Source organism: Podarcis melisellensis (assembly GCF_964234715.1).
Source record: "Podarcis melisellensis genome assembly, chromosome: 10".
NCBI lineage: Eukaryota > Metazoa > Chordata > Lepidosauria > Squamata > Lacertidae > Podarcis > Podarcis melisellensis.
The window spans coordinates 65,460,273-65,486,400 of record NC_138542.1 but is presented as its reverse complement, the minus strand read 5'-3'; the positions used below and the strand labels follow the sequence as shown (position 1 = coordinate 65,486,400).

The 26,128-nt window shown below is 44.0% G+C and overlaps 1 protein-coding gene across 23 annotated transcripts in view; it reads left to right on the top strand.

Moving 5' to 3' along the window:
• The window catches only part of CELF2 (CUGBP Elav-like family member 2), a 518,056-nt gene that overhangs the window by 161,899 nt on the left and 330,029 nt on the right, over positions 1-26,128 (top strand). For 4 of the 23 annotated variants that reach the window (XM_081927075.1, XM_081927072.1, XM_081927073.1 and 1 more), the window contains exon 1: positions 296-508. The exons of 7 other annotated variants lie outside the window; for them this stretch is intronic. In XM_081927075.1, coding sequence (XP_081783201.1) covers positions 402-508 — 107 coding nt within the window. In that variant the 5' untranslated portion in view covers positions 296-401. Of the gene's footprint in view, positions 1-279; positions 509-26,128 lie in introns of those variants that run through there. 12 more of the 23 variants (XM_081927092.1, XM_081927085.1, XM_081927071.1 and 9 more) reach the window with 9 other exon arrangements.

Genomic DNA, 26,128 nt, shown 5'->3' with positions numbered 1-26,128 from the left:
ATGAGACTTTTGTATGTTCTCCCTTCCGCCGAAAGAGGAGAGATGTCCCTTTAAACACACACACACAAACACACACAAAAACCTGTGTCTGTGTTTCCTCCCACCCCCACCCCGTCCTTTCTCTCATTTTGGGGAAGGGTCCTACATTTCTTTCTCCCTTTCTCATGGTAATTAGAACAAGAAGCTAACACCAGCCAAGGAAGAGCGAGCGCAAACAAGACCCCTATAGGCAGCCGAGTGCATTAATGTAAAATATGCCCAGAGAACATAACTTGTCAGAGAGGATTATTTCTGTTCAGTGAATCTACAGGGGCCCCCTTTGCTCTGCCACTCAGCGTCTGGCGAGAGACAGAAAGAGAGAGAGAGAGAGTAGCCATTAGTGGGTAGCTACTGTGGCATTGATGTTTGAGCGCACTTCTGAACCGGCTTTTGTTGCAAATATCGGTGCAGAAAGCATGCGCTGTCCGAAATCCGCTGTTACTATGAGAAGTGAGGAGCTTCTTTTAAGGTAGGTTGATGCCTCCTTTGTACAGGCGGGGGCTGTTTGAGGCGGGGGCTTTTTCCCAGTCGCCAGGGCCCATTGTGGCTAGGTATCAAGTACTCTTCTCCCACTCCAATTATTTTTTTTGGGGGGGAAGGGGGAGGATATATTCATATACACCCTGCTTTTCTGCAAGTGGTGTTTCTGTATCATGAACCTCCAGTTACATACGGCTTGAAATACAAAAGCCAACAGGAAGCAATTTCATTTTTTCATTTTTTTAAAAAAGCAATTTCCCCACCCCCACCCGTCCCAGACCCAACAGTTTCTTTACGATGCCTCTTCTATTGCATCCTTCATTAATAGCGATTTTGGGGGGTGGGAAAGGCACGAGGGAAGAGCAATAGGGAGACTCCATATTAGAGCCGATTCCCTAAATGCCACTTAAATTGGTGCTTGGGTTATATAAATAACCTCTTCTAATCACTCCCCTCCTACAGCTCACACTGACCGCTTGGCGCTTTTCTCGGGAGAGGGGGACAAATAGATAAATACGTATATATTTATAATTGGAAGAAACTCATATTGCATAGATGAATGGATTCTTAGTGTTCTTGGGTGTCATGAAGAGCCAGCCGTTAGCAGAAGCTTTTCAGAGCAAGGAAGGGGGGTGGGGAAGGGGGGAGAGAGAGAGCGCCAGAATTTCTGCTCAGACTGGCACCCTGCTTCTGGGGCGGGGGGGGGGGGCGGGGTGTAGTCTTTTGTCTATTTTCCCTAGCAGACATCCGAGCGTGTGAATACATCTTTTTGGCTGACAATGGGACGATAGAACAATAGAGCTGTCAAGCTAGCTTAATGTATGTCTGGGGTTGTAGTTGTGTGTGTTTTGTTATATATATAAAAATGCTATCTCTTTAAAAACACACACACCAAAAAACAGCAACAACCCCGTCCCATTTAATTTCCACTAATCTTATTTGTATAGACTGTGAAATGAAGTACACTCCCATTGTCTATCTCTTTAAGGAGAGTGAGTGAGACACACAGAGAGAGAGATGCACTATTTCCCTCCAACCCCTTGCATATTATGACTTTGTCTACCAGAACAAAGTTGCAAAGCTATAAATCGGCTTCTTTAATTTCAGGAAGGAAACTTACAGATCCTAAATGCTTAATAGGGAAAGATTTTGGCTGGACAAGCGGCTTCTTGTTAGCCTTCCTCAAACTCTTATCTTATTTTGGATCATTTCCACTTGCTCCACAGTTTCACAGAAATGCTACTTAAATTTTAGTCTTGGGAATAACAATAAAAAAATCCAGCTGTTCTAACATATGTCAGAATTTCTGAAGACATAACAAATAGCAAACACTCCACTTCCTCTAGTGCTGTTTTGAAGAGAGAAAGAAAAACCCACTCAGGGTTGCAAGGTTGTAAAAGATGATTTCTAAAAATTCAAACGTTCCCATATCTGCAAAATGGGACTGGGTGGCGGTGTTATTAACCATGAGATCCACGTGTGAATAACGCTATTTTGAAATAATAAAAAGTTAGCTCATTTCATGGCAGTTGGAGGAATGGTTTTGCTTTGCATTTTTAACCTTCACGGTAAGGAGTTTCTTCCAAAGGTTTGTTTATGTTCACAGTAGCGTGATACTGACTTTGAATTGGGTTGAATTGTCTGTTTCGATCAGTACATTCGTGGGAGGTGAATGGGAATAATTTGTGGCAGCTCTCAAGCAAATCTTCCAAATCCGACACACAAGCATTGTAGGGTTAAGGGGAGTCAGTTGTTTATATTTTATTTACTGCGTCAGGAAGTGCATTCAGGATTTCAGCTCAAGATTATGATCACTGCGAGTGGGAATTGGCGCTGTTCGTTTCGGGAATAATGTAAAGATGGGTGTTACAGTTTTGTGTCACCTATGTGAGGTAGCCACTGGAAACCTGCTTGCTGTCTAAATGCATTTGGCAACGTGGGTGTGACATAAAAACAGGAGATACTTGTTTATGTTATGAAGCAATTGATGGATGCCACTTAGGTGTGTTGTTCTACCCAAACTTTATTGTAATAAAAGAGGAAGGGTCGTGTTTAAATATGGAGATACCATAATTGGCAATCAATGGCTCCAATCGAGTTAAAAGTTAATGGGCCAAGTTAATCATAGCTATCTTAAGCTTCGTTGATTGATTTGGATATAGCTCTGACACAGCTAACTTCAGCTTGCTTGGGAGTCTTCATGGACATGTTGGTACAGTGGTACCTCAGGTTACAGACGCTTCTGGTTACAGACTCCGCTAACCCAGAAATAGTACCTCGGGTTAAGAACTTTGCTTCAGGATGAGAACAGGAATCACATGGCGGCAGCAGCGGGAGGCTCTTATTAGCTAAAGTGGTACCTCAGTTTAAGAACAGTTTCAGGTTAAGAACGGACCTCCAGAACATATTAAGTTCTTAGCCCGAGGTACCACTGTATTGGCTTCAAGAAAAGTGGATTTTCACTTTAAGGCTCCCAATAGCTGCCTTTCCATTTGCACCCCAAGCAGACATACAACCGGCTCCCAACTTTATTGAATTCAGAAAGTGAGATCTGCATCAAACCTGACAGGTTAGTGAGGATCAGGCAAGGCATCCTTTCATACACACTTGTTCCATTTGCAGCTGGCTCCATCTCTCCCGCCATCTTGCTTTGCTCATTTATTTATTACATTTGTGACCAACTCTTCCCCCCTGAAGGAGCTCAGGGCGGCAAAAATCACAATGCTAAAACAGTGTTTTCAAAAAGCAGAGCACCTTCGGTTAGCACATGAAACTTATACTTCATTCACCCAAGGGGCAAGGTGGGTTTATAAGCCTGTTCAAGCACCAACCCCACACATGGCTGGCATGCTCGTGTCTTGCGGATCACTACACATCACCATCCTGTCTCTCTCCCATGTAGGGCCTGCCCCTACTCTGCACACCAGTCTGGTTACCTGTCTGGTGTAAATGGGAGGAAAGTCACTGGGTCATAGAATCATGGCAGAGTTGGAAGAGACTGCCTGCAATGCAGGAATCTTTTGCCCAACGTGAGGCTTGAACCCACAACCAAGAGATTAAGAGTCTCATGCTTTGCCGACTGAGTATCCCAGAAGATCTCTCCCATTGCTGCAATTCTGTACATATACAACAGAGCAGCTTCTTCCTTTCCCATCCCCCCAACTCCCTGCACACTCCCAAAATCAGGTTGGGGGTCAATTTTGAAGGGCATAGGGAGAGAGGATAGAAAGTCGCATTTCACCAGCTGAACTACATGCACAGAACATTGGTGCTTTGGGGTAACTTAAATCTTGGGTAGTTCCATTCTATCCTGGACCCGTCAAAGCCAGTTTCTTCAGGTTTTTTCACCCTTTGTTATTTATTTATTTTATCACACACACACACACACACACACACACACACACAGTGTGCAATGAAGTCTCCAAATAACATGAAATGCCATTGAGCAGATTTCACAGTTTCTAAGGTGTGCTCTGCTTCTGGCTTCTGGTCTGTTCTTGTCCCCTATGCCAATTTGGAGTATTGTGAGTATCGAGAGTGCATGTCAACATAATTTAAAGAAGAAACAACCTTCTCTGGGTAGATGGTGCTCAGGTCGATGTGACATTTGTGCTGTGAAGTCCAGTCCAGCTCCCCTTGGTGCTGAAGCACTGAGTGATCCCCACATTCATTCCTGATAGGTGTATTTCTGCTGAGCTGCCTGGTTGCGGGTGTGTGCACACAAACTCTCACACAAAGTAGTTTGTGTGCACTGTGTGGAAATTCAGGTTGTGCCTGTGCATATTAGGGCCAGCCTTTGTTTGATTCATCTTATTCAGCCAAGTTAGCGTCTTCAAGGGTTCTCTTGACGCTATCTGTGCTGCAGAATATTGTTCCTTGGCATGCATTAAAACTAAGCAGCCCATCGCTTACCCTTTTTCTATTAAAAGCAAAATTGCAAATTGTTCACAGTCTTTGCAGTCATTGAAGCACCCTGTCCTTTCGTTTCGAACATTGAAATGTACCCCATTGTGCTTCAACAGACCTTTTAGTTTTCCCTCAGAGCCATTAATGAATCACTTGACAATAATCTATGGAAGCTATCATCTACCGGTTACTAATGTGGGTTTCGAATCAAATTTTAATTGGTTGTTGTTGGCGGTTTTCAATAGTAACTGTGTTATTCCAGGAGTACCTGTGTGCATATATATGCTGATTACATTAATAATGATAATCTAATGTGAATGTTTCCTACGCCAGCTCCTTTACTCTTATGGATGATCTCTTTCCATTCTAGTGTTGCTTAGCCAAGTGATGCCCAGAGAGTAATATGTCTCTAACAACCACCACTGCTGCCGCCACCCAGTTCCTTTGTTGAGACAAAGTGAAAGATTTATTCGGAAACCTTACATTCTTACCCGTGCAAAGGAAAATAGGTGCTGATGTTTCTCCCTTGTGTGCTATAACTCACAGTTGTCTAATGAATCAGATGGGTATAGCTTCAGGAATGTCAAAAGAAACATTGGCCATAGAAACATTTGGCATATAGGCCAAAATCACACCATTCCTTTCAACTTTACACCACTTTAAACGGTCACGGCTTCTCCCCCCTCAAAATATTTTTTGGCAACTGCCGTTCGTTAAGGGTGCTGAGAGTTCCTGGGAAGCCCCTATTCCCCCTCACACTGCTACAGTTCTCAAGAGCTCCCTGTGAAGAGGGATTGGTTGTTAAACCGCTCTGTAAGTTGTAGCTCTGTGAAGGGAACTGAGGTCTCCTAACAACTCACAGTACCTTTAACAAACTAGAATTCTTTGGGGGAAGGCATGGCTGTTTGAAATGGTATCATGGTGCTTTAAATATCTGGTGTGAATGTGGCCAACGTTTGCCTGTGGGACTCTCTACCATAGTGAAGGCTCACTAGATGAGTTGCCCTTGATTAAGATGAATTAATGGAGGGAGGTTTAACTATGGTAGGGAAGGAGAACTTCTGCCCAGGAGCCAAATGCCTCTCTGTCTGACCCTTGGGACTCTTCACGGGCCACACCTCTCCTACCAGTCACACCCCCTCACTTGCCCTGCTTCACACCCTCCTTGAATGTTTTTACCTGGCTGGAATATATCTGATGTTGCTTATAACTGTACAATAATAACAATTAGGGATTCATTGCCGTTGATCAATGAAGATCTCCATGTGCTACTTTTCGGCACACTATTTTCTGTGCATGTACATAGGCAAATCAAGGGACGCGGGTGGTGCTGTGGTTTGAACCACTGGGTCTCTTGGGCTTACTGATCAGAAGGTCGGCAGTTCAAATCCCTGTGACAGGGTGAGCTCCCGTTGTTCTGTCCCAGCTTCTGCCAACCTAGCAGTTCAAAAGCATGCCAGTGCAAGTAGATAAATAGATAATACTGCAGTGGGAAAGTAAATGGTGTTTCCATGAGCTCTGACACTTGTCACGGACCTCCATGCACCAGTAGCAGTTTAGTCATGCTGGCCACATGACCCAGAAAGCTGTCTGTGGACAAACACCGGCTCCCTTGGCCTGAAAAGCAAAATGAGCACCACACCCTATAGACTGGACTTTGACGCACCTTTGACTGGACTTACCCATCCATGGTTCCTTTACTTTTTTATGTGCAAATGATTTGGAACACTCTGATATCTTCTTTGGGAGTGACAAATGTTGTGTTTTCCTGCAAGCTTTGTTGTGTATAACAGAGCTTGCACACTGTGTTTTCCCCAGTGCTATGGATGTGATTAAGGCACACTGTGTTTTCCACATTCCTGAATGCTTAACTTTGGAGCATGCAGTGGCCACAAACACTCCCCTTTCATGCTCATTGGGTGTCTCTAGGATGTGGAAGACGCGGACCCTGTAGGGACCCTGCTGCAGGAATAGTAACCCACCAAGTTTCACCACTGATCTGTTTATATCGTCCTGTGATAAAGTGGTCCAAAATGTACGGAGCCATTTCCACTTACCCCAGACTCTTGTTGTTGTTGTTTAGTCATTTTGTCATGTCCGACTCTTCGTGACCCCATGGACCAGAGCACGCCAGGCACTCCTGTCTTCCACTGCCTCCTGCAGTTTGGTCAAACTCATGCTGGTAGCTTCGAGAACACTGTCCTACCATCTCGTCCTCTGTCATCCCCTTTTCCTTGTGCCCTCCATCTTTCCCAACATCAGGGTCTTTTCCAGGGAGTCTTCTCTTCTCATGAGGTGGACAAAGTATTGGAGCCTCAGCTTCAGGATCTGTCCTTCCAGTGAGCATTCAGGGCTGATTTCCTTCAGAATGGAGAGGTTTGATCTTCTTGCAGTCCATGGGACTCTCAAGAGTCTCCTCCAGCACCATAATTCAAAAACATCAATTAGTGCATTTTACAAGTAATCAAAGCACTTCACATCCATAGCACTGGGGAAATTGAAGATAGGCAGAAACAATGGTTCCTACATGGCAGATGGGGATAGAGGCAGTGGGGTGGAGAGCCTAAATTCAAAGAGTGCAACTTGCCTAAGGCCACCTTGAGACTTGGTATAGAAGGTGAGATTTGAAGTAGGGAGTTCCTGTCTTGCATTCGTAGACTCTGTGCAATGCTGGTTTGCAAATATCTTAACTGCTAAACAATCTGCAGGGAACTTTTTAGAGTTTTTGAAAACTTTCTTTTAAAACTTTCTTTTAAATGCATTGTTCCCCATTCATAGTGGAGACCGGCTGGCTGTTGTGGATGGTTCAGCTAACACTTATCCATTCAAAAGAGAAACCACCCAGCTGTTGTGCATCTGTCCACCCTTCCTTATGTTCATCATTGTTCTCCATTTAAACTACATTCCTGGCTTGCTATTTTGCTGATCAGTTCCCTCATTTAAACCACTGTGCCATTAACCAGTTCTCTAAGCGTATTTGTCACTTGTGCCTTCTCTCATACCAGGATGATCAACATGTTGAGGAGAGATCTTTCTCTTCTTTCTGATTTGGTCCCTGCATTGAGCTGACACCCAGAATGGCTTCTGTAAGGAAGTTCAGAACAACTTTAGAGATTGTTGTTTTGTGATAGGCATCGGCTATACAAAACCTTAAACAGGAATATCCCATTGCAGCTCTGCTGAGACCCATAACTCTTCAATCATCTGCTCAGGGCAGGCTTTCATTTCAGTGTCACCTTCTTCCCCAGGAACCAGCACAAGGTGAGTTAAGAATGGGTGTCTACTTTAAGGATGTCCCTGTTGACCTCCTAAGTTCCTGTTGCTCATAAAGGTTCTTCTTGCTCAGGATTTGTGCTTAGAAAAATTGCTGGCTGCAGATATCCAGAGTTGTTGCCCCTTAAGCCCTTCTAAGTCTGGGGTTGGGCCAGGCAAAAGCTACAGTCAGGCAAAGAATATTAGACACTGAGAGACAACAGGACTGCTCAAGGTGCCCCGACTATAAAATTGGAGAAATCGAGAGAGATATAGCTGCACCGGCAGCAGATCTCTTCTTTCTCATATCTAGAAATGCAATAAGGGCCTTTACACTTGCCAGAAGCTCGGCTCTACCCTCACTGGTCCTGGAAGGACCCTTTCGAAAAGTCCTGTATGCTCAGAGACTTTGCACCTGTCCATTAGGAGAGATAGGAAGTCCAGAACACTTGTTCTTTAGATATCCCTTTTATGAAGAGGCATGTGGTAAGACCATTGATCCCCTACTGGTGAGGCTCGCAGACCTCCCACAAAAGCAAAAATTTGACCCCTGTTAGGCAGAGATCAGAAGACGACCCGGATGGTCACCAGATTGTGTGTACGGATCTGTAGGCACAGACCGTCTCCCAACTCAAACTAGTCTGTCATGAAAATCCCCAAACTCAGTTCCATGGGTGACTCTGGGTCAACTCCCTGCGATAGTTTATTGATGTACATTGTTTTTAAATTTATTGTTGTAGATTGTTTTAATTGTCTGTTTTTCTTCTGTGACTGTACCCCCAAGGGTGTTTAATAAGCTGGTCTCCGACCATAATAAATTATCTATCTATCTATTCAGGGTCTTCTTACTCTCTCCTTCTCCCAGCAGCAGTGTGTAATTGTTGAATGTGCTTTATTGTGTTAGGCTGCAGGCATAGGATCCACGGCAAGCCACCTACTCTGCTAACCTCACCGAGCCTCTGATGCTCTGAACACACACCAAATCAATCCACATTGGGAAACAGTAGATAATTTGCCATATTTCAATATATTACATGATCTTTGAAGTCTATTTTATGCCCGTGTTAAGGCTGCATTTAACCATGGTGCCCCCTCTCCTAGAAAGGTGCCTTAGATACATTCACAATGTAACTTAAATAATACAGGGAGACTCCAAGGAGAAAAGAAACCAAGATAACCTTTTGCTGAGGACACCCCACAAAACAGTGTATGGTTTAAGAAGAAAGAGACAGAGAACTTTTGTCTTTCTTACGTCAGGCCTTGTACATAGCAGGGAGACATTCAACCAAACATACACAGGAAAACTCCCTCAGAATAACAAAGCCAATCAGAGTATGTTCTCCCTCAGCAGACATCATGCCACTATGCCTGTTTGCTAAGCAAAGCCACTACTGCCATCTTGGTTATCTGCTTCAGTGATAATATAATTAACCCTCGAATGAATAATCTCTGCTGTTGCACTTTCAACAAGAATGACCATCAAACCATCAATTCTAATATTGTCTACTCTAACTGGCAGCAGCTATCCAGGTTCTCAGAAACAAATCTTTCTCAGCCCAACCACCAGAGATACAATTTTCCTGAGTTCCTACCCTGTAATTTAATTAGAATAATCCAGTCATGTACAGCAGGCAAAACCAATCAGATTCAGATGGAGAAAGAGCCCCAAAACAGTCTTAGCTCTGGACTGGTGAAGTGATCAATGTTCTACTTGCTCTGAAAGTTTCTCTGCCACAGATGCATACACGACATTTTCTATATCTCAGCATGTTTTTAAAAAGTTCCTGTTGTGAGATTAGAATGCCTTTTCTAAGCAAGGTTTGGTTCCTCCTCTTGACACCCCCATTCTCAATTTTAAATATATAAGCTTGCAAGCTGTACCTTGAGAGCTGAATGAGGAACGGGGTGGAGGGAAAATTTAAAAAAAAAAACACAAAAGGAAGTGGCTGGTTTAATATTCATATGTGGGTCTTCTACTTTCAAGCATAACTTGCACTTGGCTACTTAAGAAGTCATTCAGGAGTGAATCAATAGTAATTACTGTAATCAGGAGGGCTAATTAGCTGACGATGCCGCTGATGGAAAGTTCATTGCTTTACAGCCCTTAAAAACACCTAACTTGATGAAGCCTGGAGGCAAGGAGGGTGCTGTAAATGGAGAGGCTTGGATTCTGATCTGCTGCTCTTTTAATTGAAACAATCCTGGGCTTGGGCTACGGACTCCGCTTTCGTTCATGCGACACATTTCTGACAGCAGAGATCTTACCAGTGGTACACCAGCAGTTTTGGTTTGTACTCCTGGGCACGGACATTCTTGGCAGTAGTTATAACTATGGTGTTTTGTGGAGGGAGTGTCACTCTGTCTGTACTGAGGAAATAACAATAGCAAACACTTTGGGTGGTGGTGCTGCCAATTTGAAGCTGGCTTCAGATACTGTTCATCCACCCCAAGATATTACACCCGTCCTTTAACAGCCCTTGGCTTAACTATTCCATTTGTGGAAGGACCTCCAAATTTATTTGTAGGCAAAATCTGAACTCAAACAGTTTTGATGGAAAGGTTGTTGTTGTTGTTTTAAATTCCTAGAAATTCCTCCTATCCTTCATCTGAGAAAAGACCTCGAAGTTGCTGAGAAAAGACCTCGAGAAAAGACCTCCACCTACATAGTTGCCACCCTTAAAGGTCCTTTAAAGCCCTTCACGGATTAGGACCCTCATACCTACGGGACCGCCTCTCCCGGTATGCCCCACGGAAGACCTTAAGGTCCATAAATAGCAACACCCTAGAGGTCCTGGGCCCTAAGGAAGTTAGATTAGCCTCAACCAGAGCCAGGGCCTTTTCAACACTGGCTCCAGCTCTATCTCATGAGACCAGGGCCCTGCAGGATCTGATTTCTTTCTGCAGGGCCTGTAAGACAGAGTTGTTCCGCCTGGCCTTTGGCTTGGAATCAATTTGATTCCCTCCCCCCTTTCTTTTTTCCTTTCTCCTCCTGTGATGAGGCTACATTTTAATGTTTTAATGTTTCATTTTAATTATGTTTTTTAAGTTGTATTTCAATCAACTTGTTTTTATTATTGGTTGTTAGCCGCCCTGAGCCCGGTCTTGGCTGGGGAGGGCGGGATATAAATAAATTTTTTTATTATTATTATTATTATTATTATTATTATTATTATTATTATTATCTGTGTAGAAGAACATAGCTAGCTAGATAGCTAGAGAGACAGGTTTGTAGAGTTGGAAGGGACCACAAGGGTCATCTAGGCCAACCCCAATGTCAAACATGGGGATCGAACCCACAACCCTCCGATTAAGACCTGCAAAGTTTGCAGAAGTACAAAAAACAACAGCCCCGGTTTGGGGTGGTGGTGGGGAAACCTAAGGAAAGAGAAATTTAATGAGGACTCATGACGCTGAGCAGGGAGGAGAATGGAATAGAATATATCGGAAAAGGGCATGGCTGGTCAGCACTCTGAACATATGAAATAACTCGAGATGTACGTGTTCCCGAGGGGAAGGCCCATTGTCCAGTGGGCGGTGGCTGCCTCTCTTTCTAAATGGTGCCTCTGAATTGATTATGGATGAACTCTGTATGGTTTCCCAAAAGCTCAGGAGGACCACAGCAGCAGAAAAGCTTTTAATGCCACGTGGCTGATGAGAGGGGTCGTTTCTGACAGTCACACCAGTGAAGATTACAGAGCAGAAAGGCACTTCCTGGTTTTAATCGAGCGCTCGGTTTTCAGGTGATTGAACCATCGTTTCCAGAAGTAAATAATAATAATAATAATGGCATTCCTCGTTCTCTTGGTATCATTAAAGATGGCCGAGTGCCACTTCTTATTTATCTTCGCGATGGCTTCCTTATGACTCTTTTACTGCTTCCCACACATCGACGCGTTATGTCAGCTGTACGAAAGGTAACTAGAAATGGCAACTGGTGAGAGAAAGTGTCGCCATGCCTGGAATGCAGCCCTGGATTATCAGGGCAGCAGGAGTTGCTGGCACCGTGGCCCAAATCTACTTGACCTGCCGAATGTTTGGCTGCTGGAGAGAGTGATGAATCATTAAGAGTTCACGAAACGCGGTTGCTGGCTTCTCCACAGGGGAAATAAAAACTAGGATTTCCTCCTCCTAAAAACTACCAGAGTGGTAAAACTTAAAGGGTCGTGTTTGCTGTTTCCTCTTCTTTCCTCCCTTTCTCCTGATTACGTCATCTCTCTCTTCACGATTCATTATTCGCATAAGGAATTTTCTGCCGCTAGATGCACAACACTATTAGGGTGAAGTCAGATGTAATACTGGACTTAGAGCAGGTTATCCACCAACGATGATAATCTAGCTTCCTTCACAATTTTCAAAACAGGTTACGGGGTTGGGCATCCCTCTGGACTGGGAATGGAGGAGAAATTAATTCAGTTTGCATTTAGAGGTGAACCTACTTAAGTCACACTTTTATCACACAGCGCAAGAACTTCAAACACAACCTTCCCTTCTAAATTCACATTTCTTTGAATGTTGCAGTGCAATTGCCCAGCATGCACCGGAGTAAAGTGTGCCTAAAAATGCACACATGAGTGAAAATAAGATACAAAAATGGCATTATATTAGACAAAATTGCTTTGCGAAAATGTGTACGTTAGGAGAAATTTGCACTTAAATGCTTATGAATTTTCATGAGGACTTAAAAAAAAAATACAGGCTGATGTGGAAATGTGGAGAAGGGAACTGATGATTGGGGGAAATGAGAAACTTAGAGAAAAATGATATTGGCAGATTTGCCCATCCCTAATCCTAGCCCTCAGGGGTGGAGAAGATTTTTATTTTTTTAAGCCCATTTAAGCAAGCTGATATAATTTGCACCTTCTGGACTAATCAGAACTTAATAATTATTCAGATTTCGAAGTTCTCTGAATTTTGCATTAAAGTTCTCATCTAAAAAATAAATAACGAAAGGTGTCAAAAGTGCATATTTTAAGATCAAATTCTCTTTTTCTATATTTAGAAATGCACACTTTGAAATAAAATATGTATTTAAATATGAATCTTCACACGGTTTTTCATTTAAATGTGGAAAGAGGATGGAATGGACTCATGGAATGGACATGCCACGTCAATATGGACCAGAAATAGACCAACCATCCTAAATTTTGGGGGCCACATTTTTTAAAAGTAGTACCACATGTATATTCATGAGAAGATAATAGGTCCTGGAGCAGCACTAGCCAACATAGTTCCCTTCGAAAGTTATTGGACTCCCAGTTCTCATAATCCCCAGCCAACTTTGCCAATGGCCACGGATGATGGGAGTTGTAGTCTGGCAATATCTAGAAAGCACCACTTTTTTGGGGGGGGGTGACAAATCCTAGGGCTTGAACTGACGGCCAGTTATACAACAAGCAACCTTACTGTAGCTTAGATTCTGGCTTAGCTCTTTCAGTTCTGGCTTAGATCTTTCAGTACTAGGGTGGGTTTCTGCCTGTTTTCATACTTATTTGCTAAGATTTTATTAAAGCTTTTTCATAATGCCATGAGATAAAAGAAACTAATCCAAATAAAAACAAAAGCAGGCAATGAGATAAAAAAAGAAAACACAGATTCCTCTCTCAGAGGCAACTCTTAACTCTTATCTCACCCAGAAATTGGTGGACCTGGGAGCTTTTCTTCTCTTCTCCCAGTTCCTCATCCTGAGAAGTCTTCCCTTCCCTATCATTTTTATTCTTATTTTTATTCTTATTAAAGCCTTCTAGATTCCTTTATGTTGCAGGATGCCACATAAGTGTCATTAAAAAAAATAATGGAAGAATGGCAGGTATATAGATGTAATAAATAAATAAAGCCTGCCGTGTGTGGCTAACCAACTGCATATGATATGATTCTCTCTTGTGGCTGGGTGGGATAGAGATCCTAGGGAAACAAAGGGGGCAGTGGCTTTTGGAAGGTTCCCATTGGCTAGGCTCATGCTTTGGATTTATCCCAGTGGCCGACCACTCTCATCTGAAGGCCCTCTGACCACAGGATTTTGGATAATTTCTTCCTTAGTCTTCAGAGAACTGCCGTGCCAGCAGTCAAGGGTACAGAATACAGGGACAGAGGGACAAACTGCCTTACTAAGGCAGCTTCATATGTACAAAGCCCTTTTGAAAGACTCTGAACAGCATATTGACAGACAAAGTGGAAAAGGAGAGGTGTGTTGAACAATAAGGGAAACCCTGTATACTGCTGCAAACTGTTGTCGGTGAAGAAATAGGAGGATGGTCAGTTTTGCTTTTTCACGTTGTGCTATTCTACTCAGCTGTGTTGATTCTGACATATTTTGCTGTTTCTGCAAATGTATTCGACTTCGTTCTGCTCAAAAACAATTACCCAGAAAGCACCACAGTGTGGTGCAGTGGTTAAGAGTGGTGGACTCGTAATCTGGTGAACCGGGTTCGATTCCCCGCTCCTCCACATGCAGCTGCTGGGTGACCTTGGGCCAGTCACACTTCTCTGAAGTCTCTCAGCCCCACTCACCTCACAGAGTGTTTGTTGTGGGGGAGGAAGGGAAAAGGAAGTTGTCAGCCACTTTGAGACTCCTTAGGGTAGCGATAAAGCGGGATATCAAATCCAAACTCTTCTTCTAACCCAAAACAGCAAGGCGCAGATCAGAAATGCAAAGGAACTTAGAATCCAAAGAAACTTGGTTTACAAACTGACACAGGAGGATCCCACGTGAAACCATGCTTGATCAGTTGCAAGATGACTTGGACTTTATGGAAAAGGCGGGCATTGAGGGGATTTTGAGTGAAATATGAGAGGTGGCTTCGGGCAGATGCTTGGGAGAAAAATAAGTAAAGTTGGACTGTTTAAGGCCTTTGCAATAGCTGCTTTGATGAGCAGAGGCGATCTTGGTCAAAAAGCCCTTCTGAACTTTGCTCCCTGGAGGAGGTCCTCTCAGCTGGAAATGCCAGGGACTGAACGTGACACTTTATGCATGCAAGGCATGTGGTCTACCACTGAGCTGTGAGCACTTTCTGAAAGTGCCAACCCCTTCCGCCTAATTGCCTAGTCTTATCTGGGTATGCGATGGCAACCCTTCTTGTGAGGCTCATAAATTGCCATCTCAGAGGGGGGTGGCAGGGAGAGCTTCCCTCGCGCAATGAATGAGCAACGTGAGTGCTGACCCAAAGGCAGCATCAAGGCGATGGGCCATCGTCGATGACACTTTGAGGAGGAAAGCAGATCAGGTATATCACTGGCAAGCATTTTTGTAAGAACGGACTAAACAAGGCAATGGCAATAGAAAGGAAGGGAAGCAAATTGAAGAGGAATAGGAGCAGGTAAGCTCCTGACCATGAGAGAGAATAACATGGGTTCAAGCCCAATGTTGGGCAAAAATATTCTTGCCTTGCAGAGGGTGGGAGTAGATGACCCTTGTGGTCCCTGCCAACTCTACAGTTTCATGATTCTGCATACTTTCACTCACAAGTCTGCCCTATCCCATTTCTGCATCACAGTGGTACCTCAGAAGTCGAACGGAATCCGTTCTGGAAGTCCTTTTGACTTCTGAAACATTTGGAAACCAAGGCACAGCTTCCGATTGGCTGCAGGAAGTTCCTGCAGCCAATCAGAAGCCGTGGAAGCCGTGTCGGACATTCAGGTTCCAAAGAACGTTTGCAAACTGGAACAGTCACTTCTGGGTTTGCGGCGTTCGGGAGCCAAAACATTCAACTCGCAGGGTGCTCGGGATCCAAGGCACGACTGTATATGATTTTTAAAAATGCATAAAACCCTTATTTAACGATTATTTTTGAATGTATTTTACACACTAAATACACATATCTAAGTTTATTTTGTACACATGGCATTGTTTCTTGGTATTCTAAGAAGCCTCCATGCTGTAGTCAAACTTAGTAAGATGTGGGACTGGAACTGTTATAAAACAAATAAATAAAAATCCTTCCAGTAGCAAATTAGAGACCAACTAAGTATGTTATTGGTATGAGCTTTCGTGTGCATGCATGCTTCTTCAGATACACAAAGAATGCATGCACACAAAAGCTCATACCAATAAGAAACTTAGTTGGTCTCTAAGGTGCTACTGGAAGGAATTTATTTATTTTGTTTCGACTACGGCAGACCTACACGGCTACCTACCTGTAACTAGTGTTATAATTGGAGTTGGGTCTGATTAAAGCTATCCAGTGCAGCCAGATATTAGTAAACCATATACTCAGTGACCAGTTCCTCAATAGTGCCAAGAACAGCAAATGGCAACCAGATTTCTTAGAGCCTGCGGCAGACAATTTCACACATGCCAATCTCTATTTCTCTCTCATTCTGGGGCAGTTCTAAAAGGTTCCAAAAGTAACAGGAGGGGGGTGAATTGATGTCCAGAATTTTCCCCTACACTCTGGGACGTTCCTGTTGCTTCTAGAATGCCCGTGGTGACTGCATATCTTCCAGACTGTTGGGGGGGGGGGAGTTTCAGCATGATGGTAGATGATTAGGAAATATGTCAGATAAATAAAGGCACTGGTTTCAGTCATTGTAACCATTTTGCACATTGTCTGGAAAACAAGCTATATACATGTTTCGGATATATTTTGGAGATTCTTGCTCAGGAGAAACATCTAATCCAAAGGAGCCTTGCATAGACTGGCCAAAATTCTCAGTAGGGTTGCAGACATCTCTACCAATTTTGATAATGCCAGTAGGCTGTTACATCGCCTGTTTGACATTGTGCTGGTGATGATGATTTTTAACCACAACCACTCGATGCTTTCACAGAAAATTACCTTTTAATGGTTGGGGTTTTTATCTAATGGTACATTTTTATGCTCTTCCCATAAAAAAAAATAAATTAAAATTGTACAATACATTCGGTTACATTATTGCAGTATAATATGCTAAACAACTTGTGGCCATTATAGTTAATGAAAATGTTTATGATGATTAATTTGGAGCTGATGGAATTAAAGAGAAGCAGGAAGAAGGGAGAAAACAGCCAAGGGGAATTGGGAGAGGCCAAGTTTGATTGGCTAATAATGTTTGATGATTCATACGCACATCCCAATAATTAGTGGGTGCGCTAGGGAACCTAAGTCCCACCTGTTTTCCACTGTGCCACGTGTGCCTATATATTTTGGTGAAGGAGACACAATCTCTTGCTTAACTTTCTGACCAAAATTGGTGGAAATTTGGCTGAATCATGCCAACAGTATTTGAGGGATGAACATATGATATTAGTATTTCAGAGCCCAATGCAATAAGAGGAATTCAGCACAGTGGGCAGGTGAAGATGTAAAGTTGTCCACAGCTACATCAATGACTTGAGTAATACCATGGTTTACAAACTGCCTTAAAGGAACCCTTGGTTCGGTTTATAAGATCTCCCAGGAGATGAGTTATGGGGGGCAGCCTACAATGGGTAACTGCAGATTGGTATTTTAGGGGCTCCCTCTCGGTCCTGACCAGGAGATTGTGAGACCCAGCAGACCTGGCCTGTGAACCATGTTTATGCTGCTGACTACTACTTTAACAACAATTTATATTTGTTTTTTTGTTTTTTGCTTCTCAATATTCTCTCTTTTTTTATATAATATTTTTATTGATTTTCCAACACATATTAAGCACAATACAGTACACTATACAAAGACAAACAAACACATAAACACACACAGATATAATTTCACAACCTTCTTTTCATAAATATTACTTCTCCGACTTCCCCATACCTCTCCTTTCTGCATCCCTATTTCCAAATTTCTTTCAGAAAATCCTCACTTAATTTATCATTTACAGCTGTAATCCTCTTTTTTTCTTTACCTCGACATTTTAGCACTCATTAATTTTATAATCATTCTTAAGATAAACTTTAAACTTCTTCCAATCTTCCTCCACCGTCTCTTTTCCTTGGTCACGGATTCTACCAGTCATCTCAGCCAGTCCCATGTAGTCAATCACCTTTGTCTGCCATTCTTCCAGAGTGGGTAGTTCTTGTGTCTTGACCCTTCTGCATTCAAAGTAGGTACTCTCCCTCTGAGCTATAGCCTTTTCTCCATTTGTTCTTTGTAGCAGAATAAAGCATAAAGGTAAAGGGACCCCTGACTGTTAGGTCCAGTCACGGACGACTCTGGGGTTGCGGCGCTCATCTCGCTTTACTGGCCGAGGGAGCCGGCGTACAGCTTCCGGGTCATGTGGCCAGCATGACTAAGCTGCTTCTGGCGAACCAGAGCAGTGCATGGAAACGCTGTTTACCTTCCCGCTGGAGTGGTACCTATTTATCTACTTGCACTTTGGCGTGCTTTCGAACTGCTAGGTTGGCAGGAGCAGGGACCGAACAATGGGAGCTCACCCCATCGTGGGGACTCGAACCGCTGACCTTCTGATCAGCAAGCCCTAGGCTCTGTGGTTTAGACCACAGCGCCACCCGTGACCCTTAGAATAAATTATAGAATTGTAGAGTTGGAAGTGACCACAAGGATCAGCTGGTTCAATCCCATGTAAGGCAGGACTCACGTGGGGCTCAAACTCACGACCCTGAGATTAAGAATCTCACGCTTTACCAACTGAGCTATCCATCATGAATCATAAAATTGAGAAGCTTGGTTATATTTAAAAATGCAAGTTGTTGAAAGGGCCTGGGTCTTCACTGGAAAGACCACAAGGATGGTGCTAGGTAAGCTTCTCTGGGGAGGCTCTTCAATAAACTAGATGCCACCACCATGAAGGCACTGTCTCTCTCTCTCCATAGTAACCACCAACTTTATTCATTCATTCATGTATTCATTTATCACATCAATTTACTATAGTGGTACCTTGGTTTAAGAACTTAATCCGTTTTGGAAGTCCTTTCTTAAACCAAAGCGTTCTTAAACCAAAGCATGCTTTCCCATAGCAGCGGGAGGACTCAATTTACAAATGGAACGTACTCAACAGGAAGTGAAACATGTTCTTATTCCAAGGCAGAGTTCACAAACCAAAACACCTACTTCCGGGTTTGCAGCGTTCTTAACCCAAGTTGTTCATAAACTAAGCTGTTCTTAAACCAAGGCACCACTGTAATTGTTATCGTTTCAGACAGAGCAGATTGGGTCAGCTTGCCTTAGAATGTGAACTTCCTTCTCTAAGCTTGACTATGTCCCAGACTCCATCTGCAACGCTTCAGGGACTGCTGGTCTTCCCTGTGGGTACAACTTTTGGAAACGACTGGGCTAAGAACATTGTCAATGTGCTTTGGTGCCATTTTCTGCAAGGTCAGGTCTCCCTTTGCATTGCTCACATTTGAACTGGGAAGCCACACTGGTACAGGGAGGTGACAGTAGCTTCTCATGCCAGTGTTGCCCTCTCCCAGGGAGTAGCATGAGAAATTGTCATGTGGCATTGGACCCAACCATGCCAATGCAATGCCAAAATATCCCATTTTTTGCACATTGGTTGCATCAAAAGGCAAGGGGTATGAACATCCCTAACTTAACTGGGGCTGCCCTTGAGACTGGCCCAGAAACTCCAGCAGGTGCAGAATGCCGCGGTGAGACTCCTTACAGGGTCCTCACCATGGGATCACATTCACCCAGTGCTATACCAGCTGCACTGGCTCCCGGTGGAGTACAGGATCACGTTTAAGGTACTGGTTTTAACCTTTAAAGCCCTATACGGCCTAGGACCCTCGTACCTACGGGACCGCCTCTCCTGGTATGTCCCACGGAGGACCTTATGGTCTTCAAACAAAAACATATTGGCGGTCCCAGGCCACAGGGAGGTTAGGCTGGCCTCAACCAGAGCCAGGGCTTTTTCGGCTGTGGCCCCGATCTGGTGGAACGCTCTGTCACAAGAGACTAGGGCCCTGCGGGACTTGACATCTTTCTGCACGGCCTGAAAGACAGAGCTGTTCCACCAGGCCTTTGGCCAAGCCTGATGGGGAGTCCTTTGGTAATCTTCATAGAACTCTAGTCCAATAGTTGCCATTAATTTGATTCTGAATTGATTTTAGAATGAATTGAGTTTAGAATGCTGTATTACTTTTACTGTTGTTAGCCGCTGTGAGCCTGGCTTCAGCTGAGGAGGGCAGGATATAAGTAAAAAAATAATATTATTATTATTAACATATTGAAACAATTCCGAGACGGTTCTGAAAGAAAACGACGCTACTCCACAAATGCAGCGGATCGCATGCATTAGTTTCATCTTCTGCTAGGCTATTTCTCTGCCAGTCGTTTTCCGTCGCTGAACATGTGCCTCGTTAAGAGGGAAAGAGTAAATAAAGAGAAAAATTAACAAGTGCTAAGTGCTTGTAAAATGTAACCAAATCCATCTGTGACAGCCCCCAGTGTGGGCATGCTTAACATGAGTTTCACGTCCTCATTTCGCACAGTAGCATTGGCCTAGAGCAGCCTGGTCTACACTGACTCCAACCAGAGGCTCCTCAAGTTCCCTGACCGGCACCCAGTTCTCCAGGCTTCAGGGAACGAGCATTCCCAGCCATGGATTGATCCTGAGATCATGTGCCTATGAAACTGATGCTCTGTCGTTGAAGCCCCTGGCTGGCCACTTTGTGGGAAGCAGGAGACTAGACTAGATGGGATTTTGGCAATTGGTGGCCAGGGTTTCATCATCAGCTCTACTTGTGTGGGTGCTGTTGTTGTTGTTTTGTAAAGTTTATTATTATTATTTCATTTCATAATTACCCAGACATTGAACCAGAGACCTTTTGGAGAGCCAAGGCCAATCACTGTAGACAATACTGAGCTAGCTGAACCCATGGTTATATTCAGTATAAGAAAGCTTCCTAGGTTCACCTGAAGGAATTGAATCGATTTATTCTGGTGTTGGAAGCCACCCAGAGTGACTGCCAGCCAGATGGGCAGGGAATCTTCTTCTTCTTCTTCTTCTTCTTCTTCTTCTTCTTCTTCTTCTTCTTCTTCTTCTTCTTCTTCTTCTTCTTCTTCTTCTTCTTCTCCTCCTCCTCCTCCTCCTCCTCCTCCTCCTCCTCCTCACTCTGGCCATTTACATAGAGTGCAGCATGCATGTATTCCCCTGGTACTTCACCATGAAGTGCTGTTGTTGTTTAGTCGTTTAGTCGTGGCCGACTCTTTGTGACCCCATGGACCAGAGCATGCCAGGCACTCCTGTCTTCCACTGCCTCCCGCAGTTTTGGTCAGACTCATGTCAGTAGCTTTGAGAACACTGTCCAACCATCTCGTCCTCTGTCGTCCCCTTCTCCTTGTGCCCTCCATCTTTCCCAACATCAGGGTCTTTTCCAGGGAGTCTTCTCTTCTCATGAGGTGGCCAAAGTATTGGAGCCTCAGTTTCAGGATCTGTCCTTCCAGTGAGCACTCAGGGCTGATTTCCTTCAGAAAGGATAGGTTTGATCTTCTTGCAGTCCATGGGACTCTCAAGTGCTACTCACCAATAAAATTTCTGAACAGGAAATCTGATTGTCATGTTAGTCATTCTCCATGAAATTCCCAAGAACATATCTGGGCACCTATTAGCACAACATTTTAAAATGCATGAATCAATCTTTGCATTTGCTACGTTCTTTTTCTCCAACTGCCTCCTTATCTGAATGATGACAGGGGTTTTTTTCCCCTTGTTCCAAATGTCAAAAGATTTGTATCCTTCCTTCAGAACCTCCAAAATGTGTTTCTTCCTCCAGCAGAGAGTGAAGCACCAGCTCTTTATCCCTCTCGAGCCAAAGAACTTGTCTTCAGCTTTCCAGCCCACATTTACTTTTTAATGAGAGTGTTACATAACCCGTTTTAAGAATTACGAAAGGCTCACAGCTAGTGAACTGCGGCAGAACCTTTGGGTGCTATTCCCTTCTATAGGGCACAAGGAGCAGGGAGGAAAGAACACTGCTTTAGATGTGTGGAGGCTTGCTTAATGAACCCCCGCACCCCAACCTCTTAGGAGCTCGCTTATTCACACATGCATGAATATCACTCTGCAGGGCCGGTCCTACTGTTAGACAGAGTGAGTGGCAGTCTCTGGCAGCAGATTTGAGGTGTTATGAAAATGCAGCAAATTGTTAGCTACTTAAAGGTAAAGGGACCCCTGACCATTAGGTCCAGTCGTGACCGCCTCTGGGGTTGCGGTGCTCATCTCGCTTTATTGGCCAAGGGAGCCGGTGTACAGCTTCCGGGTCATGTGGCCAGCATGACTAAGCCGCTTTTGGCGAACCAGAGCAGCGCACGGAAATGCCGTTTACCTTTCCGCCGGAGCGGTACCTATTTATCTGCTTGTACTTTGACGTGCTTTCGAACTGCTAGGTTGGCAGGAGCAGGGACCGAGCAACGGGAGCTCACCCCGTTGCGGGGATTCGAACCGCCGACCTTCTGATCGGCAAGTCCTAGGCTCTGTGGTTTAACTCACAGCGCCACTCACGTTAGCTACCTAGTTTATTCTTAATCGGGGAGGGTTACTGTCAGAGAAGGAGAGGGGCACTTCTGGGGTTATTTATTTATTTATGGCTCAGGTACGGCCCAGAATAACTTAGCTGACCTTGGACTCGTAAGAATATAGGAGGAGCTTTGCAGGATCAGGCCAAAAGCCCCTTGGCTCCAGCATCCTGTTCTCACAGTGGCCAGGCAAATGCCTATGGGAAGCCTTCAAGCAAAGCTTTGACTGCAAAGCCAATCTGCCCACCTGCAGTTGCCAGCAACTGGCGTTCAGAGGCAAGCTGCCTCCAGCAGTGGAAATAGACATTGTGGTTAGTAGCCATTGATAGCCTTACCCTCCATGGATTCATGGCTCTTTGCAAGCCATCAGAATGGGTGACATCCTCACCGCCTCTGGTGGGAGGCAAAGTCTATAGCTGTATGAAGAAGACCGTTGGGTCCATATAACACCAGCCCTGAAAGACCTACATTGGTTCCCAGTACATTTCAGAGCACAATTCAAGGTGTTGGTGCTGACCTTTAAAGCCCTAAATGGCCCCAGGCCCTGTACACCTGAAGGAGTGCCTTCACTCTCATCATTCAGCCTGGACACTGAGGCCCAACTCCGAGGGCCTTCTGGAAGTTCCCTCACTGAGAGAAGTGAGGTTGCAGGGACCCAGGCAGAGGGCCTTCTCGGTAGTCCTGTAGAACTCTGTCCCTTTAGTTGTCAAGGAGAAAACTAACAATACAACCTTTAGAAGACATCTGAAGGCAGCCCTCTATAGGGAAGTTTTTTAATGGCTGAAGTTTTATTGTGTTTTTGTACCTGCTGGAAGCCACCCAGAGTGGCGAGGTACAATTATCAGATGGGCGAGGTACAAATATAGTATGTAATAATAATGGTAAATGTCACTTGTATTTCCTGGACCTTTCAACATTCATCTTCAGTGAATGTCTATCATGTCCAGTGTTGGGAGGGAGGGAGAAAAATGTCTTTCTACCTACTTTCTCCGCACTTTGCCCCCTTGGTGCGTGGCAGAGAGTTAGATGTCGTTTGCCACCCTGCCTTGGGCAGCTATATGCCTCACACTGACTGGCCCTCAATATCTCCACACTAGAAAGCTGTGCTTGGGGCATGCCATACAGGCATGCCATACACTCCAACTGTCCTGGTGTTTCCTTTTTAAAAAATAAAAATAAAACCACCCCATAATCAGCTCAGTGATATAGCTTTGATATACAATCAAAAGCTCCAGCTGGCCAAGAGGCTAAAATACTAGCCAGGTCAGTTTGTTTGTTGCATTCAGTTGCCTTCCCTAGATTGCCTCAGAGTGCCTTTGGGGGTGCTGAGTTCATTATGGCTTCTTAACTAGTTCATTATTGTGCGGTTTATTTCCAGTTTCTGTCTTTAGCTGCCATTTTAGTGTTTTGTTGATGATGTTGTTCGTGCTTGTGTGCTGGCTCTTTTCTGCTTGGTTTTTAATTTGTGTTCCATAAAACAGGAGCGGAGGCTGCCTCAGGGATCCCTTTTGACTGAAAGTTGCCGTATAAGTCGAAATAAATAAATGTTTATATATGTTTGTGATAATAAGTCACATCTGCGCCATGCATTTAAAGCACAATGGTGTAGTTTCGTGGTGTAGTGAAGTGTAGTTTGTTAAGGGTGCTGGAGATTGTACCTCTGTGAGGGGTAGAACTACATTTCCCAGCATTCTTTGAGGGAAGGCTCTTTAAATGTACTCAAAATGTGCTTAAACATCTGGCGGGAATGTACTGATAGTAGTCCATTAGCTACTGGGAAATGTATGTAGTTTCTGATCATTTTAGAACTTGGAAATCCTGTCTTTATGATTGTTCTGCTCAATAACAATCTTTGTTTGTTTGATATATTTTCTCCTACCACCACGCTAAAGGTGGCATGCAGAGTAAACAAACAAACCATAGAGTTGGAACACTCAAAGGCACAGCTGTCAACTTTTCACTTTTCTTGAGAGGAATCCTATTCGGAATAAGGGAATTTCCCTTAAAAAAAGGAAAACGTTGATAGCTATGCTCAAAGGCCACCTGGTTGAAATCCCTGCTCAGTGCAGGGAAAACACAGCTAGAACGCCCCTGCCTAAAGACCTCCGGAAATAGAGAGCCCACCATTCATCTACATAAGTTGTTCCACTGTCAGCTGGGTGGCCATGTTTCCTGCTGTACAGAGAACATTCCTTCACTATCTGATCCAAGTGTGATCAAAACATTAACACACACACACACCATAAGAGAGAGCAGGACAAACCATCAACAGGTGGCACTGGGACAACAGATTAAGGTGGCGCTAACCGTGATGGGGCAGTGCTGCTCACCTGACCTCCAGTAGGTCATGCTGCCGATGCTCACTGGGAGGTAGAGGGTAAGTGGCGAGGCAGTGGAGAGGTTGGCATGGTGCAAAAGCACCGGCAGGTGTGCCAGGTTGCCTCACCTGTGCATTCAGAGTGTGCTAACCTTGCCACTGCCTCACCTCTCCCTCTCTACTTCTCAAAATAAAAAACCATATGGTTTACTAATACTTGACTGCACTGGATAACTTTTATCAGATCCAACTCTGGTTTATAACACTAGTTACAGGTAGGTAGCCATGTTGATCTGCCATAGCCGAAACAAAATTAAAAAGTTCCTTCCTGTAGCAGCTTAGAGACCAACTAAGTTTGTCATTGGTATGAGCTTTTGTGTGCATGCACACTTCTTCAGATACACGAAGAATGCATGCACACGAAAGCTCATACCAATAGCAAACTTAATTGGTCTCTTAGGTGCTACTGGAAGGAAATTTTTAATTTTGTTTCGACTACAGCAGACCAACATGGCTACCTACGGTTACCTTTCTGTAACTCTCTACTTCTCAGTAAGCTGAAGCAGGGAAACCAACCAGAGGTCAGGTGAGCCACAGAGCCCCACCACAATGTTCACTAGTAACTGTCGTCCAGGTAACCTGAACTTCTCCACTACTTGCTATTTCAGTTGCAGCAATTATTTCTAAATTTGCAGCTATATGCAGAAAATCAACATATGTAAATCTTGTGCCTTCTTCTGTGATGCATTTCCTTTTTCTGCCCTTTTAACAACGAGCAAGTGGTCACCCTAATCATCAAACTGTTCTTACCGTTAAGATGCTTCTCCTAATGTTCAACTGAAATCTACCCTCCTATAATTAGTCACTGACCTGCTATCTTACGTAAGCAGCAAGAGAGCACTAATGGCTGGTGATTGCAGATATCACATTGCAGGATGAAGAAACGAATGAGACCTTGATGGTATGTTTGGTGCTATTAAGTCCTGCAGTTGTGTTGCCTGACTAGATGTGGGACCAGAGCTGGAATCAGGGTTTGCTGTAGGGTCTGGTCTTCTTCGGCTTGTTAGGAGGTCCACTGCTGATGTTGAGAAGCCTTTGTAGATTAGCAAGCTATCTGCAAGCAATAATGCACCAAATACCCAAAGCCTGTACCCAATAAGTGTCAATCTCTGAGATGGACGGCAGATCATTGGTGAGACTCACATTGGTCCATCTGGACAGAATTTTTCATTTCCTTGGTTTTAAGAATAGCTGCCTGGATAGCTCAGTTGGTTAGAGTGTGGTGCTGATAATGGCAAGGTTGCAGGTTTGATCCCTGTACGAGGATGCATATTCCTGCATTGCAGGAAGTTGGACTAGATGATCCTTCCAATTCTACAATTCTATGGTTTTCTATGAATACTTGATGTAAATAGTTCAAGTTGCATCCCTGTCCAAGGTACTGGAACAAAACTGAATCCCTCAGTCCATGGAAATAGACCAAAAGAGGTTGGAAAAAAGACCGTAGACTAAGTTTTTTGCAGTGTACTCTGCGAATGCATTTAGGCATGTGCACCTGCCATTGCATCTCTAGTATCAGGTGATGCTTATATACTGCATTTCCATTGTTGTGTCCTAACAGTGAACCTACTGCATAGACTGGTTGAAGCTCAAGTCAATGGTGGGATGGAAGTTGTTGGAAGCCCTTATGGAGCTTCTCAGAGGTGTTCTTCTCTTGGGTCCAGATGATAAATAATTGTATTTCAGGTAGAGAAGAAGC